Source organism: Armigeres subalbatus, chromosome 3 (genome assembly GCF_024139115.2).
Source record: "Armigeres subalbatus isolate Guangzhou_Male chromosome 3, GZ_Asu_2, whole genome shotgun sequence".
In the NCBI taxonomy this organism is placed as follows: domain Eukaryota; kingdom Metazoa; phylum Arthropoda; class Insecta; order Diptera; family Culicidae; genus Armigeres; species Armigeres subalbatus.
Window position 1 is genome coordinate 184,316,322 of NC_085141.1, and position 23,343 is coordinate 184,339,664.

At 43.1% G+C, this 23,343-nt stretch overlaps 2 protein-coding genes across 4 annotated transcripts in view; one reads left to right on the plus strand and one right to left on the minus strand.

The window, feature by feature from the left end:
* Positions 1-23,343, minus strand: part of LOC134225949 (protein eva-1) — a 586,714-nt gene that overhangs the window by 508,857 nt on the left and 54,514 nt on the right. The gene's annotated exons all lie outside the window — the stretch shown is intronic.
* LOC134222172 (uncharacterized) overlaps positions 3,564-23,343 on the plus strand; it is a 60,260-nt gene continuing 40,480 nt past the window's right edge. Inside the window, exon 1 of the mRNA XM_062701316.1 lies at positions 3,564-3,754. Coding sequence (XP_062557300.1) covers positions 3,564-3,754 — 191 coding nt within the window. The remainder of the gene's footprint in view (positions 3,755-23,343) is intronic.

Sequence of the window (23,343 nt, forward strand, 5' to 3'; positions counted from 1 at the left end):
AATTCATACGAAAAAATCGCGTAAAAAATGTCACTCATTTTTCGGGCACTTATCCTCAACCGATTTGCTCGCAAGTTGCATTCGACGCAGAATCCTGTCCCATTGTTTTCTATTTGAAATTGGCCAGATCGGACTATGGGTTCGAAAATTATGGCCAAAATACAAATTCATACGAAAAAATCGCGTAAGAAATGTCACTCATTTTTCGGGCACTTATCTTTAACCGATTTGCTCACAACAAGTTGCATTCGACGTAGAATCCTGTCCCGTTGTTTCTTATTGAAAATTGGCCATATCGGACTTTGGGATCGAAAATTTTACCATTATTTTATGGAAAAATCGCTAAAAAAATGTCACTCATTTTTCAGGTACTTTTCCTCAACCGATTTGCTCGCATTAAATTGCATTCGACGCAGAATGTCTCATTGATTCTTATTGAAAACTAGCAGACCCGACGAACTTCGTTTCGCCTAAAATTGATTTATTTTCTGATTAGATCTCGAGTTATGAAGAAATTGGTGTTTCATTTGTATGGGAGCCCCCCTTTCCAAAGCGGGGAGGGGTCTCGAACCATCTTAAGAACCTTCCCCGGCCCCAAAAACCTTTACATACAAATTTTCACGTCGATCGGTTCAGTAGTTTCCGAGTCTATAAGGCACAGACAGACAGAAATTCATTTTTATGTATATAGAAGAAGAAGAAGATTAGATCTCGAGTTATGAAGAAATTGGTGTTTCATTTGTATGGGAGCCCCCCTTTCCAAAGCGGGGAGGGGTCTCGAACCATCTTAAGAACCTTCCCCGGCCCCAAAAACCTCTACATACAAATTTTCACGTCGATCGGTTCAGTAGTTTCCGAGTCTATAAGGCACAGACAGACAGAAATTCATTTTTATGTATATAGATTGGCCAGATCGGACTATGGGCTTAGAAATTATGGTAAAATTACTATTTATTGTGAAAAAGAGTTCAAAAAAGTCTAGCTCACTTTTTTAGCACTTAGACTTCATCTATTCCCCAAGCAACACAAGTTCAACAAATCTGGTTGCAGTAACCATATTGTGACTGAATCCGGTCATATATAAGTTACTGTGATTGATGTGCAATATGTGTGCTTCTCAGGTCTCTCGCATCAGATTGCATTCGACGCAGAATCTTGTCCCATTGTTTCCTATAGAAACTTGGCCGGATCGTACAATTGGGTCAAAAGTTATGGCGAAAATACTAATTTTAAAACTACAAAATAAAATGCCATTTTTTGCTCTTATGCTCATCCGATTTGTTTGCAACAAATTGCGTTTGGTGAGAATTTTTTTATGCCTATAAACAAATATGAAAAATAAGACCAATCCACATAATGGTGTTATTTTAGATTTTTCCAAACCTTTTGAACGAACGAGAAAGGCACCATCACCGCTAGGTGGATTAATGTGGGTTTTTACTTCTTTGGCTTGTACGCTTTGAGCAACACCAGATCGCTTTGACAGGACTTACTTGCGGATTTATCGCAAAATAAGTTGAAATGATGCAATATTTTGTGTTTTTTTTTTTTCAAATAATGCTGTTTGGATAAATCTTAGCGTCTGTGCGTTTTTCAAGCTTTTTCATTATATGATGTGTGTTTTAAAAAACGAGTTGTGTCTCAACTTGCATATCCATAAAAGCCTGTGTTGCATTAATCGGGTTAAAAAGCTTGCGAGCAAATTTTGCATGTAATGCATCCTGCTATAAAATAGCGCTACGTTAATAAATCACTTATATTTCATAAATATTTAAATATGCACACACACATACGAACGGATAGACATACATTTGCTCTGGGGCAACAGGGACTATGTCCAAGGGCCTGACGACCCCTCCCCTGGGTATCTGTGAGTCAGGGGGCCTACCAGGTAGTGGTGGGGTTTGGCAGTGGGCTCTGCTGCATGAGTCCGTAAGCAGGCCCTATCAAAGCGACCGTGTGTCACTTAAAGCACGCAATAGCCCAGGGAGTGCCAATGGGCACATTAGGATTAACGCCAGTGATGTCCTGATTATGGCATACTGGCTGCATGTCTGCTGGCTTTGTTTTTGGATATTGTAATACTTTGAAGCGAGGGCTGGTAGTCGGGTCTTTTTATTCTCTTAGTAAGGCCGGGTGACACTGACCTGAAACGGCGAATGGGCTAATGGCCAGGCTGTCTTCCGTCCCTTAAAACCGTGGCGGGCCTTATAGCACGCGGTACAATTCTGCCACCAGTCTGGCCAACTGCGTGGGAGTAGGCTCAGATTCACATTCCTGACTTGCGCTGATCTGGCTCTGAACACGCAAGTGTCAACTCTTGCATGGCCTCCCTGCATGCCGCAAGGTATGTATAGATAACCATGGGATCAAAATAGGCGACTACTCCAGCAGGATTCTACAGCATCCAATAGCAATGATTTTTTCAAATTCAAACAAAAATACCGTTGAGGATGTTGATGGCGGGTCTGGCGAAAAGGGGAATCCTTTCACCAGACGAAGTAGCCTTAATAGGTCACCCTAAAGATCGCCGAGGGAAGGCGACGAGGAGGCTCGTGGTGGTTCTGAGGATGTGCCGGTTGAGGTAAAAATGAACGACCCTACTCTAACCCGGGTCATCAAGTCGTTGATGACCAGCCACGAGGAAGGCGGTGGCCAGAAAATGGAGGTGATCACGGACATTACGGACGTGATTATGTCTTTTCTGGACAACCGTTGCAGATATAGTAGGGACTTCAAACAGGCCGTACTAACCCTCTGGTCGGTGGTGGTAGAGGCGAAGCCGGAGTGGAGGTCCCTACTAGAGGCAGAACGGAAGATTCGCCTTTGAAAACGCATGGCTGTTAGCGGAGCAACTCCGAAGCTAAGTAAGGTTGTTCAGGCCGACCTGAATGAAGCTAAATCGAAACCAGTTCCTCCACCAAGGAAGGAAACTGTATCACGCCGGGAGAGGGTCGTGCAAATTGCCGACCCTAAGGAACAGAGGAAATCAGTGCCTCCACCTAGGAGGACAACTGAAGTTCGCCGGGACGATGAACAACCCTGGACTGTGGTTGTGAATCCCAAGAAGGCGAAGCGACGAACGAAAGAAGCTGCAGGCAAGGAGGCAGGTGGAACGCAGCTTACATCCGCTAAGAAGGGTAGAGCCCGTGTTGCAAAGGGTGCGCCTTCCAATAGCAACGGTAAGCGGAAACACAGAGGCGAAGCGATCATTGTCAAGTCTGACGATAATAGCTATGCCGATGTCTTGAAGGCCACGAGGAGCGACAATAAGCTTACTGACCTAGGAGGCGACGTCAACTGCATCCGTCGAACGCGGAAAGGCGAGATAATTCTCGTCCTAAAGCGGGATGCTGCTCAGAAGAGTGCTGAGTATAAAAAGTTAACAGAGGAGGTACTGGGTGATGGGGTTCAAGTGAGAGCCTTATGCCCACTATCGGTCATCCAATGCCGCGGCCTGGATGAAATAACCGATGCTACGGACCTGGTGGACGCGCTGAGAGTGGACGCGCAACGTCCAACTCCAGGAATCCGAGATTAGGTTACGTAATAGCTTTGCTGTGATGCAGGTTGCCACATTCCAAGTGCCTCTGGCTGATGCCAAGAAGTTACTAGATAAGGCTAAGCTGAAGGCGGGCTGGTCGGTATGCTCGTTGAGCATAATCCAGCCACTTCAGTCCTGCTATAGGTGCCTCGGCTACGGTCATAAATCCTTTGACTGTCGGAGTCCCGATCGTAGTAAGCTATGTCGCAGGTGTGGAGCTGAAGGCCACAAAGCTCGAACCTGTCAGGCCGCACCGAGGTGTCTGATCTGTCCCCCCGGTACAGACAACAGACACCTCACCGGTGCACAGGCCTGTCCGGCCTCTAGAAGGGTCCAGACATGCAAGTAACACAGCTAAACCTCAACCACTGCGAGGCAGCGCAAGCGCTGCTACAACAGTCGGTTACTGAGTGTAAAGCTGATGTTGCCTTGCTGTCCGACCCATATCGCATCCCTGCTGGAAACGGCAGTTGGGTTGCAGACAAGTCCGGATCGGTGGCAATCTGGACTTGCGGGCGGTTCCCCATCCAGGAGATAATATCATCTCCTAACGATGAGGGTTTAGTTTTAGCGAAGGTAAATGGAGTTTACTTTTGTAGCTGTTATTAACCTCCTAGATGGAGTATTTTTTTTCTTCCTAAGCAATGGAGGGGGAATCTGCTCAACAGACATCCTGGGTTGTCCAAGAAGTGCGAGGTTAGGGACCACCTCCAACAGCAAACGAAGGAGGCAGGACTACATCCCCGACCCGCTAATACGTTTCCATTGCAGCCAAGCCATTAGTCCCTTCAGTACAACCAGAAATTAATGCTTAAACGGGGGGCCAGTGCACAACGCACCCTCGAGGTTAGCTGCGTGTCCTTGCAGCACCGAACATCATGACTCGCTTTTTTAGAAGAACACCATGGTATCGTGCTAGCTCATTGCCAGCTTTCCAGGTGGCCTTACCACGCCCTATGTCCTCGGAAGGTGGGCAGGGTCGACTTCGCGCCTGCTTCCCTCTGCACGACTGGTATTAAGAATGATGATGCCGTGTGCACCCCAAATAGACCTCTCTGCGACAGGTCCTATTCGCCAACACACAGAGGGACTTGCCGACGCGATGCCTACGCCTGCCCCAGCCTTGACGAGGACCTTTTTCCGTCCTCGGGCTCGGAACCCGCCTGGTTGACCGACGCCGCGAAAGCGACGATACCATGTTGTTCTTAGCGCAGCCACTTGTTCGATAAAAGGATCGAGTTCGACCACAGAGCATGACCATCGGTATGACCCATGAAGCCGACTCCGATCCCTTGGACCACCTCTTATTTGCGCCTGAACTAGCCATCATTGAGTCCACGCGCCACCTTCTGTGTAGCTCCGAGACGATTTGGGCGATAGCCGATAAAACGGCGCTCCAGCCAACTTCATCTTTACACATCCTCCGAACTAGGTTGTCCGGGGTAGTGTCCAGACCACATGTGGCAAGCATGTGGTCACGCATTGCGCGGAAACGAGGGCACACGAACAACACGTGTTCCGCCGTTTCCTCTGAACCTGCGCACACCAAACACTCGGGCGAGGCCGAACAAGCCAGCTGCGTTACCTGCACTGTGATTTTGCAGCATGGTTAAACGCCGGGCACTTCGAACCCCCCATGGGGTGCTTGCAGTTCACAGCTTTGCTGGAACAAATCAAACAATTGGGAGGGTTCGTGCAGGGATGGACGTTGGATCCGGATTGGAGAGTACATGAAGGGTATACAGCTAGTGACCATCAGGAACTTCGTTTTATGGTTAGCTATACCCCCACTGGATGTAGAGCTACGAGAAAGGTCAGAGGTGTTGACCAAGGATGGCGCACCTCACAGTTCGATCGAGAACTGCTGATTGAATCATTACAGTGGGAAGATCGGACTTTGAACCGCAAACCAGCGTACTGGTGGACTGACGCGATAGCTGAACTTCGTAGATCTTGCCTTAAAGCCAAAAGAAGACTACAACGTGCAAGAAACGAGGTTGATTGACTTGATAGACGCCGGACGTTCCAGACAGCAAGCAGAGCTCTAAACAACGAATTAAAGTGTAGTAAAAGAGCCTGCTTTGAAAGGCCGTGCAGTATGGCAAACAACACTCCATGGGGGGAATGCTTACAGGATAGTGATGGCCAAAACAAAAAGCACACCTCCTGAGAGATCTTCAGAGATGTTAGCTAGGATCGTTGAAGGGCTGTTCCCGAAGCATGATTCACCAGACTGGCCTGAAACACCATATAGGTCGGTTGACGTGGTCCCGTTAGTGACTATCGAAGAGCTTATCGAAACCGCAAGAGGTTTTAAGCTCAATAAGGCGCCGGGTCCGAATGGTATTCCAAACCTGGCCCATAAACACGCAATTCTTGCCGCTCCAGATATGTTCAGGAGCTGTCTCCAACGTTGTCTGGATTAAGGAAACTTCCCAGATCGTTGGAAACGACAGAAATTGGTGCTATTGCCCAAGCCTGGGAAATCTCCGGGAGAACCTTCGGCATATAGACCGATTTTCCTCCTCGATAGAGCTGGTAAGCTGCTTGAGAGGGTTATTCTGAACAGATTGTCGACCTATACCGAGCGTACTGGTGGGCTATCAAACAACCAGTATGGCTTCTGTAAAAGTCGTTCCACCTACGAAGCAATTTGATCGGTAACGGATACGGCCAAGATAGCGAGAGGTTTGAACAGGCGAGGTATTAGATACTGCGCATTGATTGCACTTGATGTAAAAAATGCGTTTAACAATGCTAGCTGGGCTGCTATTCCTGGCTCCCTGCACCGATTGAGAGTTCCGGATTACCTTTGCAGGATACTGAAAAGTTATTTTCAGAATAGGGTGCTGATATACGACACGGATGCAGGTCAAAAGTCGATCGTAGTGTCTGCGTGTGTTCCACAGGGATCGATCCTCGAACCGGTTCTGTGGAATATTATGTTCGACGGACTATTACGCTTAAGTCTTCCGGCCGGTGTGAAAATAGAAGGCTTCGCGGATGACGTAATGCTAGAGGTAACAGGAGACACTCTCGACTAAGTCAAACTGAAGGCTTCATACGCGATTGGCAGAGTGGAGGAATGGCTCAATACGAGGCGGTTGGCCCTTGGACATCACAAGACGGAAGTCTTGAAAGTCAATTTCACGAGCCACGTCGATTATGCATGTCAGCGGGCTTCATTGGCGGTAAAATCTTTATCACGAATGATGTCCAACAGATCGGCGGTGCATAGTCAAGTGCGTAGGTTGATAGCGGGCGTAGCATTGTCTATCATCCGCTATGGCGTACCGGCATGGGCCGTAGCACTAAAGGCCGAGTACAATGTAAAGAAACTGATCAGAGTACACCGGCTGATTTGCCTACGTGTCGCAAGCGCATATCGCATCATATCATATAAGGCGGTGTGCGTTTTAGCTGGGATGATGCCGATAGACATACTCCTAGCGGAAGATGTGGAGTGCTACAACGAAAGAGACTCGGTGCAACTGCGACATGTCAAGAGAACAGCCTCGCTGCTCAAATGGAAAAGAGCATGGGATACCGCAGTCAAAGGTCGTTGGATCCACAGACTGATTCCGGATGTGTCCATCTGGGTCGGTAGAAAGCATGGTTAGGTCAACTACTTTACACAGGTGTTGTCTGAACATGGTTGCTGTAAAAAAATCCTACCTACACTTTGCTCACCCCAACAACCAACATGTCGCGGGTGGGCTGCGGGGACCTCCGTATGCAGATATAGAGGTTATTGCGGTTCATGCGCGGTGGTTTTTGACGGGGTGCTCATCTCCAACGTAGGTTACTACCATAGCTTGCGATCTACGGGTGGTGAGGTTACCACCTTTGAAGTCGATGTTGTGTGTATTAACGTCAAGTGCGTTAGCATAGGCGTGAGCGTTCTCAATAGTCCCCCCCTGATGTATTGCTTAATTGCGGGCCGGGGGTGCGGACTGGCGAAAGGATTTTGGTTTTAGTGGGTCGGGTAAGAGTTACACACACTTGTAACTGGTCGTAAAATGTGCGAAATCAATTAGCTGTCAAAATTTGCCTTGCCGTTCGGTAAATTGTTAGCGATCGGCTCGGCAAAGTGCTTTACCGAAATAATGTAAAATATTTGTTTTTATTTATTTATTTTTTTCAATCAAACGTAATAAAAAAATCAAAAGCGTGATGAAATAACAAATATATTCAATCATAGAATATAAATCTGTGTGTATTAATAAAGCAATTGAATATTTTTTCACAATAAGTGAAAAGAATATCACCATAACGTTTTATGTTTCATTTTAAAGCCCGGAAGAATCCATCGCGCCTGGCATCGTAGGTATTTCGATCATGTGTCTCTTACACAAACCATTCGTTCGCAAAACAACATTCTGGCTGCATTTTAGATATCGAGCTGCAATATTACTTTTTCCACGTTCATGGATCCATGTCACGATGAGTCGAAGAATATTCCTTTGCAATCTCGATGCAGATGTGAGTTGAAAACATGGTAAAAATTGCTCTCAAAATGACCGCCCTCTTCGTACTACTTTATAATTTGATGGAATGCCCTGAAAAAATATCACACAATAAATCAAATTCACATTTTAAAACTTACATTATTATCAAGGATAGTTTTTGCAGCCGTTGAGAGTTGTGAGTTCAATTCAGGTTATTGTTTTTTTTTCGAACACGTGTTTTTGAAACGTTCTGACGTTTGACAAAGGCACTTCTCCGAAACTCGGTAAAATTTATATTTTATCGATAGGAACCTCAAAACATTTTTCCGAATTTCAGTAGTACATTTAATTAGCTGATTTTCGGTAATTGAATTTAAAATATTTCGGTGTATCAATAATTTATGACGACATTCCGGTTATAAAGCATTTTGCAGAACATGTTCGTTAAATAATTTTACCGATGGCCATCCCCACACTACCTGAGCTACCACCTCAGGTATCTGGTTGCAGATTTTCATTTACCCTTGCTCAAGAAAAAAAAGAGGCCGATAGCAACAGAAATTCGGGATCGGAAGTGGGGCTGGAAGGGGCGGAAACGAAATCTGTGAACAAGCGTTAGACTGGAACCCTGAAGGCCTGGAAAGCCGACTGCTAAATATCAATCGGTAAATAGAGGTAATGTTTGTCTGTATTTATGAATGTATGTATGTATATTGTATACACTGGGTATTAATGTGCGTAGTTTTGTTCGCATGTGCGTATGTGTATGTACAAATGAGCATAAAAATTGCCTCAATCGATTCGCTCACAAAAGAAGATGTATTCAGGATCTTCTTCCACTGTTTCTCTTGAAAATGAGCCTAATAGGTCAACGCGTTCAAAAATTATTTTCAAAATACTATAATTTCATAAAGTGTACACCCGATTCTTTTTTTACACGGGTGGGTTTTAGTTGATTACAACCGTTAACGTTGATGAAACTATGAGTTAACCCAATGAAAAAAATCACAAAAAATCAAAGAAAATTCAAGTGGTATTTGAAAAGCTATGAAAAATCAGGTTAACCGGGAAATTAAAGAATACCAACCGTGTAAAAAAAAATATTGGGTTTATAGGAAAACACATTTTTATACTCATCCGATTTGCTCACATGTTTTATACGATGGGGATTTTAGCATTGAATACAAATAAACATGAAAGGTGGGACATACCTACCTATCAGTGCTCTTTTTTACTTTTTTTTTATAAGAAATTACCTCGAATTATCTTTTTTTTAATAGTTCTAACTTGGAAATGTGCAAATAGGGAGCGGGACCATTTGGGCAGCACGTTAATAACTCGACCGCGTTCCAACCAAATGGCTTGATTTTTTGTACATCACTAGATGTCGACAGAAACTAACCATGTACTAAAAAACAAGTAACTCGGCTGTAATGCGATCGAGTAATGAACGTTGTGGACGGGAATAGGGGGTACTGCCCAAACGGTTCTCTACCCTATGTGCAAACTTTCTCGACGCTTTCTGAAAGGTCTGATGGTACTCTGAAACGTGGTGCATGTAAAGAACATTCGGTGACATTCGGCGACAACAGACTTCTTCACTGTCAAAATCGTCGAATTTTCAGAAATTTTCAATGAAGTGGCTAACAACAACAAAACCATTTTTTATGAATGTAAAATGTGCTATGGAAAAGTTTTAGTATGACTATTAATGCAGTTAATAAAATAGAATATATCATACGGTGCAGATATGTGCGCTTTACGCATTTTTGGAATTCAACTTTTTCCACATTTTTCACTAGGGCCATTTTGACGCCTCTAACAACAATGAAAACCATTTTCAAATTAGTTTTGAATCAGGGTGCATGAAAATATAGTTAAAAGATATAGTATAGTATAGATAAAAAAAAGTATACAATCTGCGAAATCATGTTTTGGTAGTTTTGGTCCGTCCGTCCCTTTGTATGGAGCCCGACCATTGTGCCCGACCACTTTTCTCTCCTAATCGTAAATAGACTGTGAGAACGTGATTGGAATCGTTATTGGTCTTGAAATAATGAAACCTCCAAAAATCAAGAAGACTACACCCAACCATGGACTGGACTGTTAGAATCTCTAACAATTATGTATAAGAACCTTCCAAAACTATATTCTTGGAGTACAGTATGGAGATAATATATAACAAGCACAGAAAAAAAATTGGTAGTCCGTTTTCAATGGAATTCGATCACGTCTCTGGCCTAATCACCAAAGGAAACTGAATCTCATTCAATAGATTATTCTGATCAATACTGACGTCAATTCAAAAGCTTCGTATATGGTTTCAAACTTCCCGATCAGCATGGTTTTTTTAGGAACATTAAAACGGAAATCCGAAAGTTCATATGATACGGTCAAAACTTGCAAAGAGCACATATGGAAACTGTGAATGTTCAACTAGTGTGAGGAATCACTCAACATGGAACAGCTCTTGATTACCAAGTGTCTTTGCTGCTGTCAGGATGTGAACTGACCCGAGGCTGCTGATGCTCCTTTGAAGCTTGGTCGTACTGGTGTGTTGACGAAGCAGTGCAATGACGCTGATACAATCAATCTGTCATCATCGTCATTATCCATCATGCGCGAGGAGTAGGACGCTGCAAGAGTGTAAGTCTTGTATGCATCTCACATCCCCCTTCTACTTAAAAAAAAAAAACTCCATCATCCTTGAGATTTATGTTATTAACCCATATGTTCGTTTCGTGATCCGCAGTGAAAACAGCACCGCGTATTTTTCGTTGCGACCAAAAATGAGCGGAAGAGTAGATTTTTTATGAGCGGTACAGTACATCTCTCATTGGAACATTGATGGCGTGTAACTTAGTGTTCATCGAGAACTTTTTGTTTGGAATACTTTTAATTATCGTTATATTACTGTACCATACTTTTTCAAGAACTTGTCATTTACCGCATCTAACTATCCCTCAGTGGGACATTGTCATTTCAAAGTTTAACTCCTGAATATTTCCTAGACCCTTGGACTGAAAACCGAAGTCAACCACCTTCAGTGGGGCTTTGTGTAGTTGTTGCGCATATTGCCGGTAGGCTTAGGAAATTCACATTTTTTGTACCTGTGGGAACTCCAACATCATACTGTGCAGTAGTACTTGTACCAAATCATGATATTAGATGTATTATTTACTGAATTTGTCTGTACACAAAAGTTCGATAATTTTCAAGGGAACTAATATAACATTTTTCGATAATCTCAACATAACATATGAAACTAAATTTCATATCGTAATAATAATGTTGACAATAAGCATTGAGTGGTCAACCGTTCTGGACTCCAACAGAGTTGAAAGCTCCGCGCAAACACTCTTTCTCAAAACAACTATTTTGCGTGGCTTTATAATAGGAAGCAACAAGTCTATCTAGTCTAACGACGGCATACCGATAGTTCTCATGAAAAGCTATATCGAATGATTGCTCATCCCATTACTTCTTTTGATCAGATCTTCGATCATCAAAGAAATCTTTACTTCCTGTTGGAAACTCGCACTACCGTGTCCAAAAAAAAAGAAGATACAAACGTCATTGTAAGTCATTTCGAAGCGGATTGAACCTATTACACCCAGGTTTTTTTTTACACGGTTGGAATTCATCAATTTCTCGGTAAACCCGAACTTTCACAACTTTTTAAATACCCCCTGAATTTTCTTTGATTTTTTTGTGAATTTTTTGGTGGGGTCAACTCATTGTTTCATTGACGCTGAAGGTCTTAAACGACTAAAACCAAACCGTGTAAAAAAAAAAAAACCTGGGTGTATTATGAAACCACTACTTTCGCACTGTAGCAACGTCTTATTGGCAATCAACGCGGATCTACCGACAGTCGCTCTTCTCATTCTTCTTCTTAATTGGCATTACATCCCCCACTGATGGGACATTGCCGCCTCTGTGCTTGGTGTTCATTCAGCACTTCCACAGTTATTAACCGCGAGGTTTCTAAAGCCAAGCTACCATTTTTGCATTCGTCATATCTAAAGGCTAACACGACGATACGTTTATGCCCAGGGAAGTCGAGACAATTTTCAAACCGAAAATTGCCTAGACCGGCACTTTATAGCCGCGCATCTTACCGCTAGGTTAAGGAGGCCCCAGACAGACGCTCTACTTTCCTAAATTTATTGTGTCTTACGTCTCACGTTACCAACAGTCTGACAGGACAGGCTCAGGCCTATCTGCAGCCTTTGATAAGATGAATTACTCATTAGCTATTGCAAAGATGTACCTATTCGTAGTTAGCGGCTGTCTCCTGAACTGGTTCCAATCGCATCTCTCAGACCGGCATCTGATGGTAGTTATAGGACATCTAGGACAACTGATCTTCCTAATCTATTTCAATGGTGTTATCGATTGGTTATCAAGAGAACTCGGTTGTCTTACGCAGATGATCTTAAAATATGTTCGGCAATACATTATTGCGTTGATGATTGTCAGCTTTTACAACTTCAACTTGATTGCTTCGCTAATTGATGCTCTCTGAACTAAATAGTAGTAAACCTGGCCAAGGGCTCTGCCATAACGTTTTCAACCCATAGTTTTTAAAGATTGCCGTCTCGGCAAATAAATAGAGCGAGTGAGCCATGCGAAGGACCCTGGCGTCACCATAGACTCGCAACTAATGTTCAAGCAGCATATCCCGTTCATCATCGACAAAGCATCGACAAGCACTCTGGGATTTACTTGGTAGGGTTTGGGTCACCGGTGATTATGCCTTATACGAAATACTCTGAAATTTATCTTCAGAATTGCAAAGAATTTCACCAATATATGTATACTGTTTAAAATTTCTCTATTGCTCTCTGGTGCGCTCCACTCTAGTGTATTGTTCTGTTGTCTGAAGTGCAACTTACAACAACGGCACTAAAGGAATAGAATCGCAATTCAACGCTATTTCCTTCGATGCCCACTTGGGTTTGAAGCCAATGCCAGTTGATAAACCTGGAGCTACATCGCTCAAGGAGAGATGCCGATAATGCCATTATGATCGTTGATACTCTTCAGAGATGAATTAATTTGGATTTATGCTGGAACAAATAGACTTGAACGTCTAGCCATGTATGCTTCAGAACAGGCCTACGTTTGAACTACTACTTCGTCGTAAATTACGGCATGCACTAGCACCGTGCATGGACTATATCATCTTCTTTGTGGACTATATCATCTTCAATGTGTTTATACAATTTATCCCATGATGAATTTCAAATTATCACATGTTTCTAATACAATTTCCAAAAGTCTAAATCTGACGTAATAATATTTGTACGGTGCTGAAACTTAAGTCGATTCTCCAGCATTATTAAGCAAAATACCTCTACCTTGCTTTACCCTTATACTCGTTATTGGTCTTCTAACTCACGCTCTTGAAGAAATCTGCTAAAAGTATGTGGTTTCCAAGACGAACGATTTGCGTCATTGGATCACATCTCTAATTCGTTGATTTAACTTTTTCTTCCCTCTCTCGCCTACATGTACTATATAAACATGTGTAAAAGTTTTAAATTCATCACACGGTATCCAAAATAAAGTATCTCTTTTTTGTCTTATCGTTTACGTTTATTCTACAATCGCATCCGCATCCATTTAGCGAGTGAACGCACAATATACACGGTAATCTAGTCACAACGCTAGACGAACAAATGTTACTTCTCTTCCTCAAAAATCGTAAGGACTTGGCCGGTGCTGTCATTGGGTTGATAAATCAAATATTACCGATTTTTGTACTTTTAGAATTGATAGTTCGTTCTATTTCTTCTCTAACTGTCTCTAACGCAATTTCTAATAACCACGGAGCATCAATTATGTTCTGTTCTGCTGTTCATGCTTCTGCTTACCTTCCAAGTGATCTTTTTAATATCAATTTCTAATTATTCCGCTCTTGCATTTTAATCATCAATATTATTTGCCATGCAATAACAACACTTCCGCAGTAGCAACAATTATTGATTTATATTACTATCGAGTAAGTTACGACAGTTGATTTATCATCCATCTTTAGGCAACTGTCCTTAAATGAAATCGTGAATCCGTTTAATGTCTTGTTCTCCAGCAATTTGATGTGATGATAACATGATGTTTGACATCTTTCTGAAGTATGTTTCAAATCGCTTCTACGCAATTCTCAATTGACAACATCTTTTATCCCGGCGTATCTTTCAAAACGTCTCATTTTTCTTCACGTTCTTTCCAATTCTCGTTAAACTGCTCAATATCTGAACAGCTATTCTTAGAAAGCATTCTATACCTGCCATTGCATAAATATGAATATGAATCTTGTGTGGCAAACATAATGTATGCATTTTGCTCATAAATTTGAAAATGTTTCCCGCTCAAACGGGCCGAGAATCCAACTCGCCATATCTGAATTGACAATCTTACGTCTTGCTTTCAAGGTTTTCTGGTGTCCTACGCGTATAATAATCTTTAAGATCTTTTTCTGCAGTGCTTAGCCATATTTCTCCACGGCGGTGACAACAATACTATCGTCGTTCCTCTATGGTTACGATTTATTTAAAATATTCTTCCAGAGGCTAATTTTTTATGCGTTTATTTTCAATATAAGTTGTTACATTACTTGGTGGTTTTCATTACACGCCATATTTTTCCTCCGGTGTTCTTCACACGCTGATTCTTTTAACCGGCGGTTTACATTACCCACCATTTTTTGTATGGCTATTTTATATTTACATTTTTTTCTTTAACGGTTTTCGTTACACGTCATATTTTCCCTTTTTTACACTTGGCGATTTTCCAATAATCACCAGCTATTCTCTTGGCGGTGTTCATTACTCGCCATCTTTTGCCCCTGTGGCTGAGAAAATATTGATTCTTTCTACGGGTTTAATTTTTATAACTGGCGGTCTCCTTTACACACCATTGTTTTCCACGGCAGTTTCCAATACATGCCTTTTTCGCTTGGCGGTTTACATTACTCGCCATCCTTTTCAGCGGTTTTCTTTACACGCCGGTGGTTTTCATTACCTTTTTGCGGCGGTTTTCAATACGCGCCGTATGTAAAACGCGAAAAAAAAGTTTTGTTTACCTGTTTGGTTTCCTTCTTCTTGCACTCCAGAATAAACACTTTGATTTCCCATATTGAGTGATTCCTCCTATTTTGTTTACTATACTGCTTTTTTTTCGTCCTATCACCGTCGCCAATGTGAATGTTCAACTAGTGTGAGGAATCACTCAACATGGAACAGCTCTTGATTACCAAGTATCTTTGCTGCTGTCAGGATGTGAACTGACCCGAGGCTGCTGATGCTCCTTTGAAGCTTGGTCGTACTGGTGTGTTGACGAAGCAGTGCAATGACGCTGATACAATCAATCTGTCATCATCGTCATTATCCATCATGCGCGAGGAGTAGGACGCTGCAAGAGTGTAAGTCTTGTATGCATCTCACAGAAACCTAATTGTACCGAAACTTTGAGGTGGATTGAATCTGAAATGTCCGGAAACAAAGTCAAAATCACTGCTAGTTAACCGCCTGATTAGTCTGGCTTCTCATCTCCCTCTCCTGGGCAGCTTCCTAGAAAAGAGTCTCGGTTCCTTCTATGTTTAGCCATATATTCCTGGCAAAAAACTCCCCGGAAATATCTCGATTGCCGGAAATCATCTTGAACGCACCATCGTCGTTAGAAATTTACCGGCATCTTCTGTCCTTGGCACCTGATCCTGGCTTTGTATCGGCGGAACAACAACATTGAAAAATGGTTTTATACATCTTCACAGTGCTCAGAGAACTTACGTCTAAGCAGATTTCTAACTGGTATATGGTCATGCACTCAAAAATCAAACATCGGGAGCTGCTGTACCGACGACACGTTATAGATAACTCGTTCTGTGAAATATGTCCTGAAAAACCAGAAACTGTAGAACATAAACTGTTTGGATGTCAAAGGGTGCGAGATATCTGGAGATTCTAGAGAAGACATCTTTGTCTAAAGTATAAATTTTAATTAGTTTAGAGCCACATGACTTCATTTATCCTGTGCTTAGAAACATAAATCGAAATCATCAAACAAATTTATAATTACTACACTTACGAAATTCTACAGTTACTTTCTAGAAACACCAGAAAATGAATTAGGATTGGATGATTTTTTTTATATAAACGTTAGTAACTAAATAATTAGGCGAAATATAAGATTTTACAAAAAAACTGTATAAGAACTAGGCATATGCGAACTTGTTAGATTCTTATATAAAAAAAGGCTTACAAGCAAGTTTTGTAAGAAAAGCTTGCGAAACTTTATGATCTCATACAAAATTTGCGTAAGAATCTAGCATTTTTGCATATACCCAGTTCTTATACAGGTTTTGATAGGTTCTTATTCACAATTGTTAGAAAATCTAACAATCACCGGTTGGGTGTATTCAATTCGTTAGCTGTGCATATTTTTTGGGGGTCTCCAGTAGCCTTGCGTGCAAAGAAGTATAGGATTGCCAATCCGGAGATGTGTTTTCACTCAAAATCATTATTTAGTTTTCTAAAATCGATCTAAACACGGTTTGGGCATTACAAATTATTAATTCGCGATTTATCAATTTCACACTTTGATTTTTTTAAAGTTTTGTTTTTCAAGTTTTTATCCAATCAAATAGTTTCTTGAATCTATTATTCTTTTTTGATTTTTCAACATGTTTAGATTCCTATCAAATGCTGATTTATCGCAATTTTCAAATTTTCAGGGTTAGTTTTTTATTTTCCGTGTTACGAGTTGGATGAATATTTTAGAGTGTAACGTTCACCACTATAACCTTCTATTGAATAAGGTTAGTTGTAGAAAAGGTATAGGTATACGAGCGAAAACACGAAGGAACCAAATATTACTCAATTTTCAATATTTTTTTATAAATTTGTAGAACTTTGAAAATTGATTTTATACCACATTGAAACATATATTGGAGTTTATATTATTGAAAAATTGGCACGGCAAATGCTGGGTAAAGCGTACCATTGGTACTTCGCGTACCTGAAGGAATAAAATAGATCCCATCTCGCGGTTCTTAGCCTCTTACCCAGCAACTCCTATCCCTACCTCCCCGCGGTGCTGGCCGGGATACGAGCAACCTTAGGGAAGATCGGGTAACCAACCCCGGTGGGAACTATGGTCGTATGCTGACAGGGAAGGGGGGGTTTGCTCCTCTCCGGAGGTGCAAATCTTATTGAGCGTCTGTTCTCCATGTCAGGATCGGCTCACAACAGCGTCTGTTCTCCATGTTAGGGGCGGCTGATCATCGTCCGAGTGCCAGCGAGGGACTCTAAGTGAAACTGTGCACCATGGTCCACCGGAAATAAGGAGGAATGGTCCTCCGGAAATTTAGGGGTTTGGTGTCAGGCCCTGCAAGCCAGCCTTTAAAAATCATAAGCAACGAACAATCAACAAGAGAGTACGGACCGGAACCATCGGCGAAGACCACTGCGACGAAAAGGACTAGCGATTGGAAACTCGGTTCGTGGAACTGCAAATCTCTCAACTTCATCGGGAGCACACGCATACTCGCCGATGTGCTCAAGGACCGTGGATTCGGCATCGTAGCGCTGCAGGAGGTTTGTTGGAAGGGATCAATGGTGCGAACGTTTAGAGGTAATCATACCATCTACCAGAGCTGCGGCAACACACACGAGCTGGGAACAGCTTTCATAGTGATGGGCGATATGCAAAGGCGCGTGATCGGGTGGTGGCCGATCAATGAAAGAATGTGCAGGTTGAGGATCAAAGGCCGGTTCTTCAACTTCAGCATAATCAACGTCCATAGCCCACACTCCGGAAGCACTGATGATGATAAGGACGCATTCTACGCGCAGCTGGAACGTGAGTACGACAGCTGCCCAAGCCACGACGTCAAAATCATCATAGGAGATTTGAACGCTCAGGTTGGCCAAGAGGAGGAGTTTAGACCGACTATTGGAAAGTTCAGCGCTCACCGGCTGACGAACGAAAACGGCCTACGACTAATTGATTTCGCCGCCTCCAAGAATATGGCCATTCGCAGCACCTACTTCCAACACAGCCTCCCGTATCGGTACACCTGGAGATCACCACTGCAGACAGAATCACAAATCGACCACGTTCTGATTGATGGACGGCACTTCTCCGACATTATCGACGTCAGGACATATCGTGGCGCTAACATCGACTCTGACCACTATCTGGTGATGGTTAAACTGCGCCCAAAACTATCCGTCATCAACAATGTTCGGTACCGACGACCGCCGCGGTACGACCTAGAGCGACTGAAGCAACCTGATGTCGCCACTGCATACGCGCAGCATCTCGAGGCAGCGTTGCTGGAAGAGGGTGAGCTCGATGGGGCCCCTCTTGAGGACTGCTGGAATACAGTCAAAGCAGCCATTAACGACGCAGCGGAGAACAACGTCGGGTATACGGGTCGAAGTCGACGGAACGATTGGTTCGACGAAGAGTGCAGACAGATTCTGGAGGAGAAGGACGCAGCGCGGGCGGTCGCGCTGCAGCAAGGTACCCGGCAGAACGTGGAACGTTATAGACGGAAGCGGAGACAGCAGACCCGCCTTTTTCAGGAGAAGAAACGCCGCCTGGAAGAAGCGGAGTGCGAGGAGATGGAACAGCTGTGCCGTTCTCAAGATACACGCAAGTTCTATCAGAAGCTCAACGCATCCCGCAAAGGCTTCGTGCCGCGAGCCGAAATGTGCCGGGATAAGGATGGGAGCATCTTGACGGACGAACGTGTGGTGATCGAAAGGTGGAAGCAGCACTACGAGGAACATCTGAATGGCGCTGAGAGTACAGGCAGTGAAAGTCAAGGCAGCGGAGGAGGTGACTACGTCAGTTCAGCGGACGATGGAAGCCAACCAGCCCCACCTTGAGGGAAGTTAAGGAAGCCATTCAACAGCTAAAGACCAACAAAGCCGCTGGTAAGGATGGTATCGGAGCTGAGCTCATCAAGATGGGCCCGGAAAAGCTGGCCACTTGCCTGCACAAACTGATAGTCAGAATCTGGGAAACCGAACAGCTACCGGAGGAGTGGAAGGAAGGGGTTATATGCCCCATCTACAAGAAAGGCGACAAACTGGAGTGTGAGAACTTTCGAGCGATCACCATCCTTAATGCCGCCTACAAAGTGATATCCCAGATCATCTTCCGTCGTCTGTCACCATTAGTGAACGAGTTCGTGGGAAGTTATCAAGCCAGCTTCGTTGACGGCCACTCGACAACGGACCAGATCTTTACTGTACGGCAAATCCTTCAAAAATGCCGTGAATACCAGGTCCCAACGCACCATCTGTTCGTTGATTTCAAGGCGGCATACGACAGTATAGACCGCGTAGAGCTATGGAAAATTATGGACAAGAACAGCTTCCTGGGAAGCTTACCAGACTGATCAAAGCAACGGTGGATGGTGTGCAAAACTGTGTGAAGATTTCGGGCGAACACTCCAGTTCGTTCGAATCGCGCCGGGGACTAAGACAAGGTGATGGACTTTCGTGCCTGTTGTTCAACATTGCGCTAGAAGGTGTTATGCGGAGAGCCGGGTGTAACAGCCGGGGTACGATTTTCAACAGATCCAGTCAATTTATTTGCTTCGCGGATGACATGGACATTGTCGGCCGAACATTTGCAAAGGTGGCAGAACTGTACACCCGCCTGAAACGTGAAGCAACAAAAGTTGGACTGGTGGTGAATGCGTCAAAGACAAAGTACATGCTTGTGGGCGGAACCGAGCGCGACAGGGCCCGCCTGGGAAGCAGTGTTACGATAGACGGGGATACCTTCGAGGTGGTCGTGGAATTCGTCTACCTCGGATCCTTGCTAACGGCTGACAACAACGTTAGTCGTGAAATACGAAGGCGCATCATCTGTGGAAGTCGGGCCTACTACGGGCTCCAGAAGAAACTGCGGTCGAAAAAGATTCGTCACCGCACCAAATGTGTCATGTACAAGACGTTAATAAGACCGGTTGTCCTCTACGGACATGAAACATGGACAATGCTCGAGGAGGACTTGCAAGCACTCGGAGTATTCGAGAGACGGGTGCTTAGGACCATCTTTGGCGGTGTGCAAGAAGACGGTGTGTGGCGGCGAAGAATGAACCATGAGCTCGCCCAACTCTACGGCGAACCCAGTATCCAGAAGGTAGCTAAAGCCGGAAGGGTACGATGGGCAGGACATGTTGCAAGAATGCCGGACAGCAACCCTGCAAAGATGGTGTTCGCTTCCGATCCGGCAGGTACGAGACGGCGTGGAGCGCAATGAGCAAGATGGGCAGACCAGGTGCAGAACGACTTGGCGAGCGTGGGGCGTATCCGAGGATGGAGAGATGCGGCCTCGAACCGTGCATTGTGGCGTCAAATTGTTGATTCAGTGTTATCTGTTTAGATGTTAACTAAATAAATGAAAATGAAATAATGAATTATTGAAAAATATAAAAAATAATCAAAATACCCCGTCTAATGGCGTCCTTGGACATTAGAAGTTTAATTACTGAGGAAATGCTCATAGAATACTAAGTTGAAAAGCAGGCAAAGTTCATGTTGGAAATAACAAATAAGTAAAAAATCTTTCCTTTTTAATACGCCAGGACACAAAAATTCGTGGATCGTTACAACATTTTCTTCACAACTTTTGGAAGCCATCAAATTCAATAGTGATCAATCGGATGCGAATTCAATAGCATGAAGTAAAGTATTAAAAACCAATCAATATTCTTCAAAAAATTTAGGCCTGATCCATATAATGTCACTGATTGTGTCCTACTTTCCGTTCATTTGCATAAACAAAAAAGCATCACAAATGAAAATAATCTGAACAACACTCGGCGCCGGAGACGATCATCCAGCTAGCCAGCTGATACAATCACGTCCCGCTTCCACGCTAGTCCCATTACTCGAAAGGCTTTCTGGGTCGTCATTCAATCTGTGCAAAGTGATGACATGAACTGAAAAGACGAAACTTTGAACGGGGGAATTATGGCGACTTTTGCTGCTATTATTGGTGAATGATGAGCCAGGCCAAACGAAACAAGAACAAGGGGATCCTTGAAGTGGCCATATAAAAGGCAGCAGTGGCAGTTTTGTTATGAATAACAGTTTTTATGAGTAGTCCGCAACGCAACACTCGACCATTCCCAGACTAAAGTCAATTCGGCAGAAACTGGCGGCGGTAAAAGGGGGAAAAATAATTTAGATAAAATGAACTTGGAAAGAAACTCGTCCATGCCTCACTAATTAAGTTAATTTCTGGAGCTGTCGAAAATGCTGAGCACGCTTTTCGTGTCGCCTCGGTTGGTATTCGATGAGATGAGATATCCTCTCATGAAGTTTAAAGCAGCATGAGATACAGCTAAGACTACTTAGCAGTTGTTTGATGGAGATCAAATTAACAACATTTATAATTCAACGGAACGGTGCTAAATTGCTTTCAGGGGCTCCAACATTGTTTTCGTATTCATTGTAGTCGTTAACGTTCTTAAAATTGTGATAGATGACTGATTTCTTTCACAATGTGCGCACTGTTCTTGTAAACAAGATTATAAGTTAGATGATCTTGATGAGTTCCTTGAGCTGGCGATGAAAATTCAAAATTCACAATAGTACTGCGATGTTGTATGTAAAAACCGCAGAAACGCTTGAGATTGCGGTCGGAGGATTTGTTGAACAGTTTTGAAACATTAAAGTTGCAAAGCATTGAAACTTCACTGATTTACTTTGAAATTTTTTAGCGTCTTATCTTATTCAGTTAGAAATGAAGATAAATGGGTCAGATTGCAATCAATTCATTAAATCGTTTCAGTATTCAGTAATTTGGTTGACATACCTGGATTATTAATGATATTCCATTTAATAAATGTACAAACTACTTAGGAGGAAAACAACCACAAATTTGGATTAACAAGAGCAAAACTTCTGCCGATGTAAAATTTCAAACTGCTACCCTTCCGATTCGCAAATGTTTCACAGCCAATTCCGAAATCATTGGCATCCCCGGAAGAACCCTTTCTGTTTGCCCACCATTTATTTGTGAAACGCTCTCGAGAGACCATTCTGACACAGAAGTGAAGCTTGATTGCCTCTTTTGCACCCTCTCGTTAACCTGTTTCAATAGACAAATTACAACCGCCCGAAGCGATTGTGGCCTGAAAGAAAATCCTGGCCCATTCAAAACATCGCCTAAACCGGTTTGTGTCCGCGCCAGGGCTTAAAGTTAATTAAAACGATTTAATTTATTCGAATGGTGTTCCGTGGTAGGAGTCGGGCCTGGTGAAGAAATGGAATCCGATTTCATTCTACCGTTGTCAGGTGTTTTGGGGTTGAATTGTCTGTGAACGGACGGACAAGTATTCATGACCCATCGGAGACGGCGCCAGTTAGGAAGTGTGACTGAATGAGGTTGGCAAAAGGAACATGGGTTAAACGGTGGGGATAGAAGTAGAAGAGTTGGTCGTCCCTCAACGGGTGCGATGGATTTGGGGATGCGATGGAATGGAGAAAATGGTGTCAGTCGAGTGTCACAAGGAGGTTGACTTTCATTTATTTTCCCCTCAGGATCTAACCGAGAAAGAACCATTTTTTCAACTGTCACAGAACGTCAATCGCTAGGAGCTAAAAGATGCAAAGTGTTGGAAATGGTAAGGGTTGAATAAGGTGAACACTATTGTTCGATGGAAAACATAGAGCTTAAATTTTTCATTCGTTTTAATCAATTCAAATAGCATTACAAACATAAGAGCAATGCAGGTGAATTTGGGAAAGGGTTACCACAGATGGTGAACTTTCGAGAACTTGTGAAGCAATGTTTATTTCTTGATTTTTTTTATTCAGACTGAAACATGGTCTATTTTATAAAAGTTATTTTTTTGTATTTCCTCTTTTAATTTTACTTTTGAATAACGCGAAAAAGCATTAACAAAAATATTGCATGCACTTGAAATACTTATATTTTGTACACTTTGGGTTATTCAAGCTACAATATGGTATCATCCTTTATTCAACTCTTTCGAGTGAGTTATTTCCACACTGCACAACCAACTACATTTATAGAAACCGCTCCAAACAGGGAGCAGGGGACCTGTTTTCACAGGCACGAAATACTTGATGCAGGTTCACCGAATCTTGCTGAAAACCAGACCTTTCCAAATCATGAAGAATGACGGGCCATTTATCAATATACATTCAGAGTTACACTCCAACACGGGAACAGGGAGCAGGGCTAAAGAACTACATTTCAACAAGCACAACCTAATGCATTGCATTGTGGAGAAGTAGTAAGTATGATTCGAAAAAGGGGTAATCAAAGATTAACCAATTACTGAGCATGAGCATT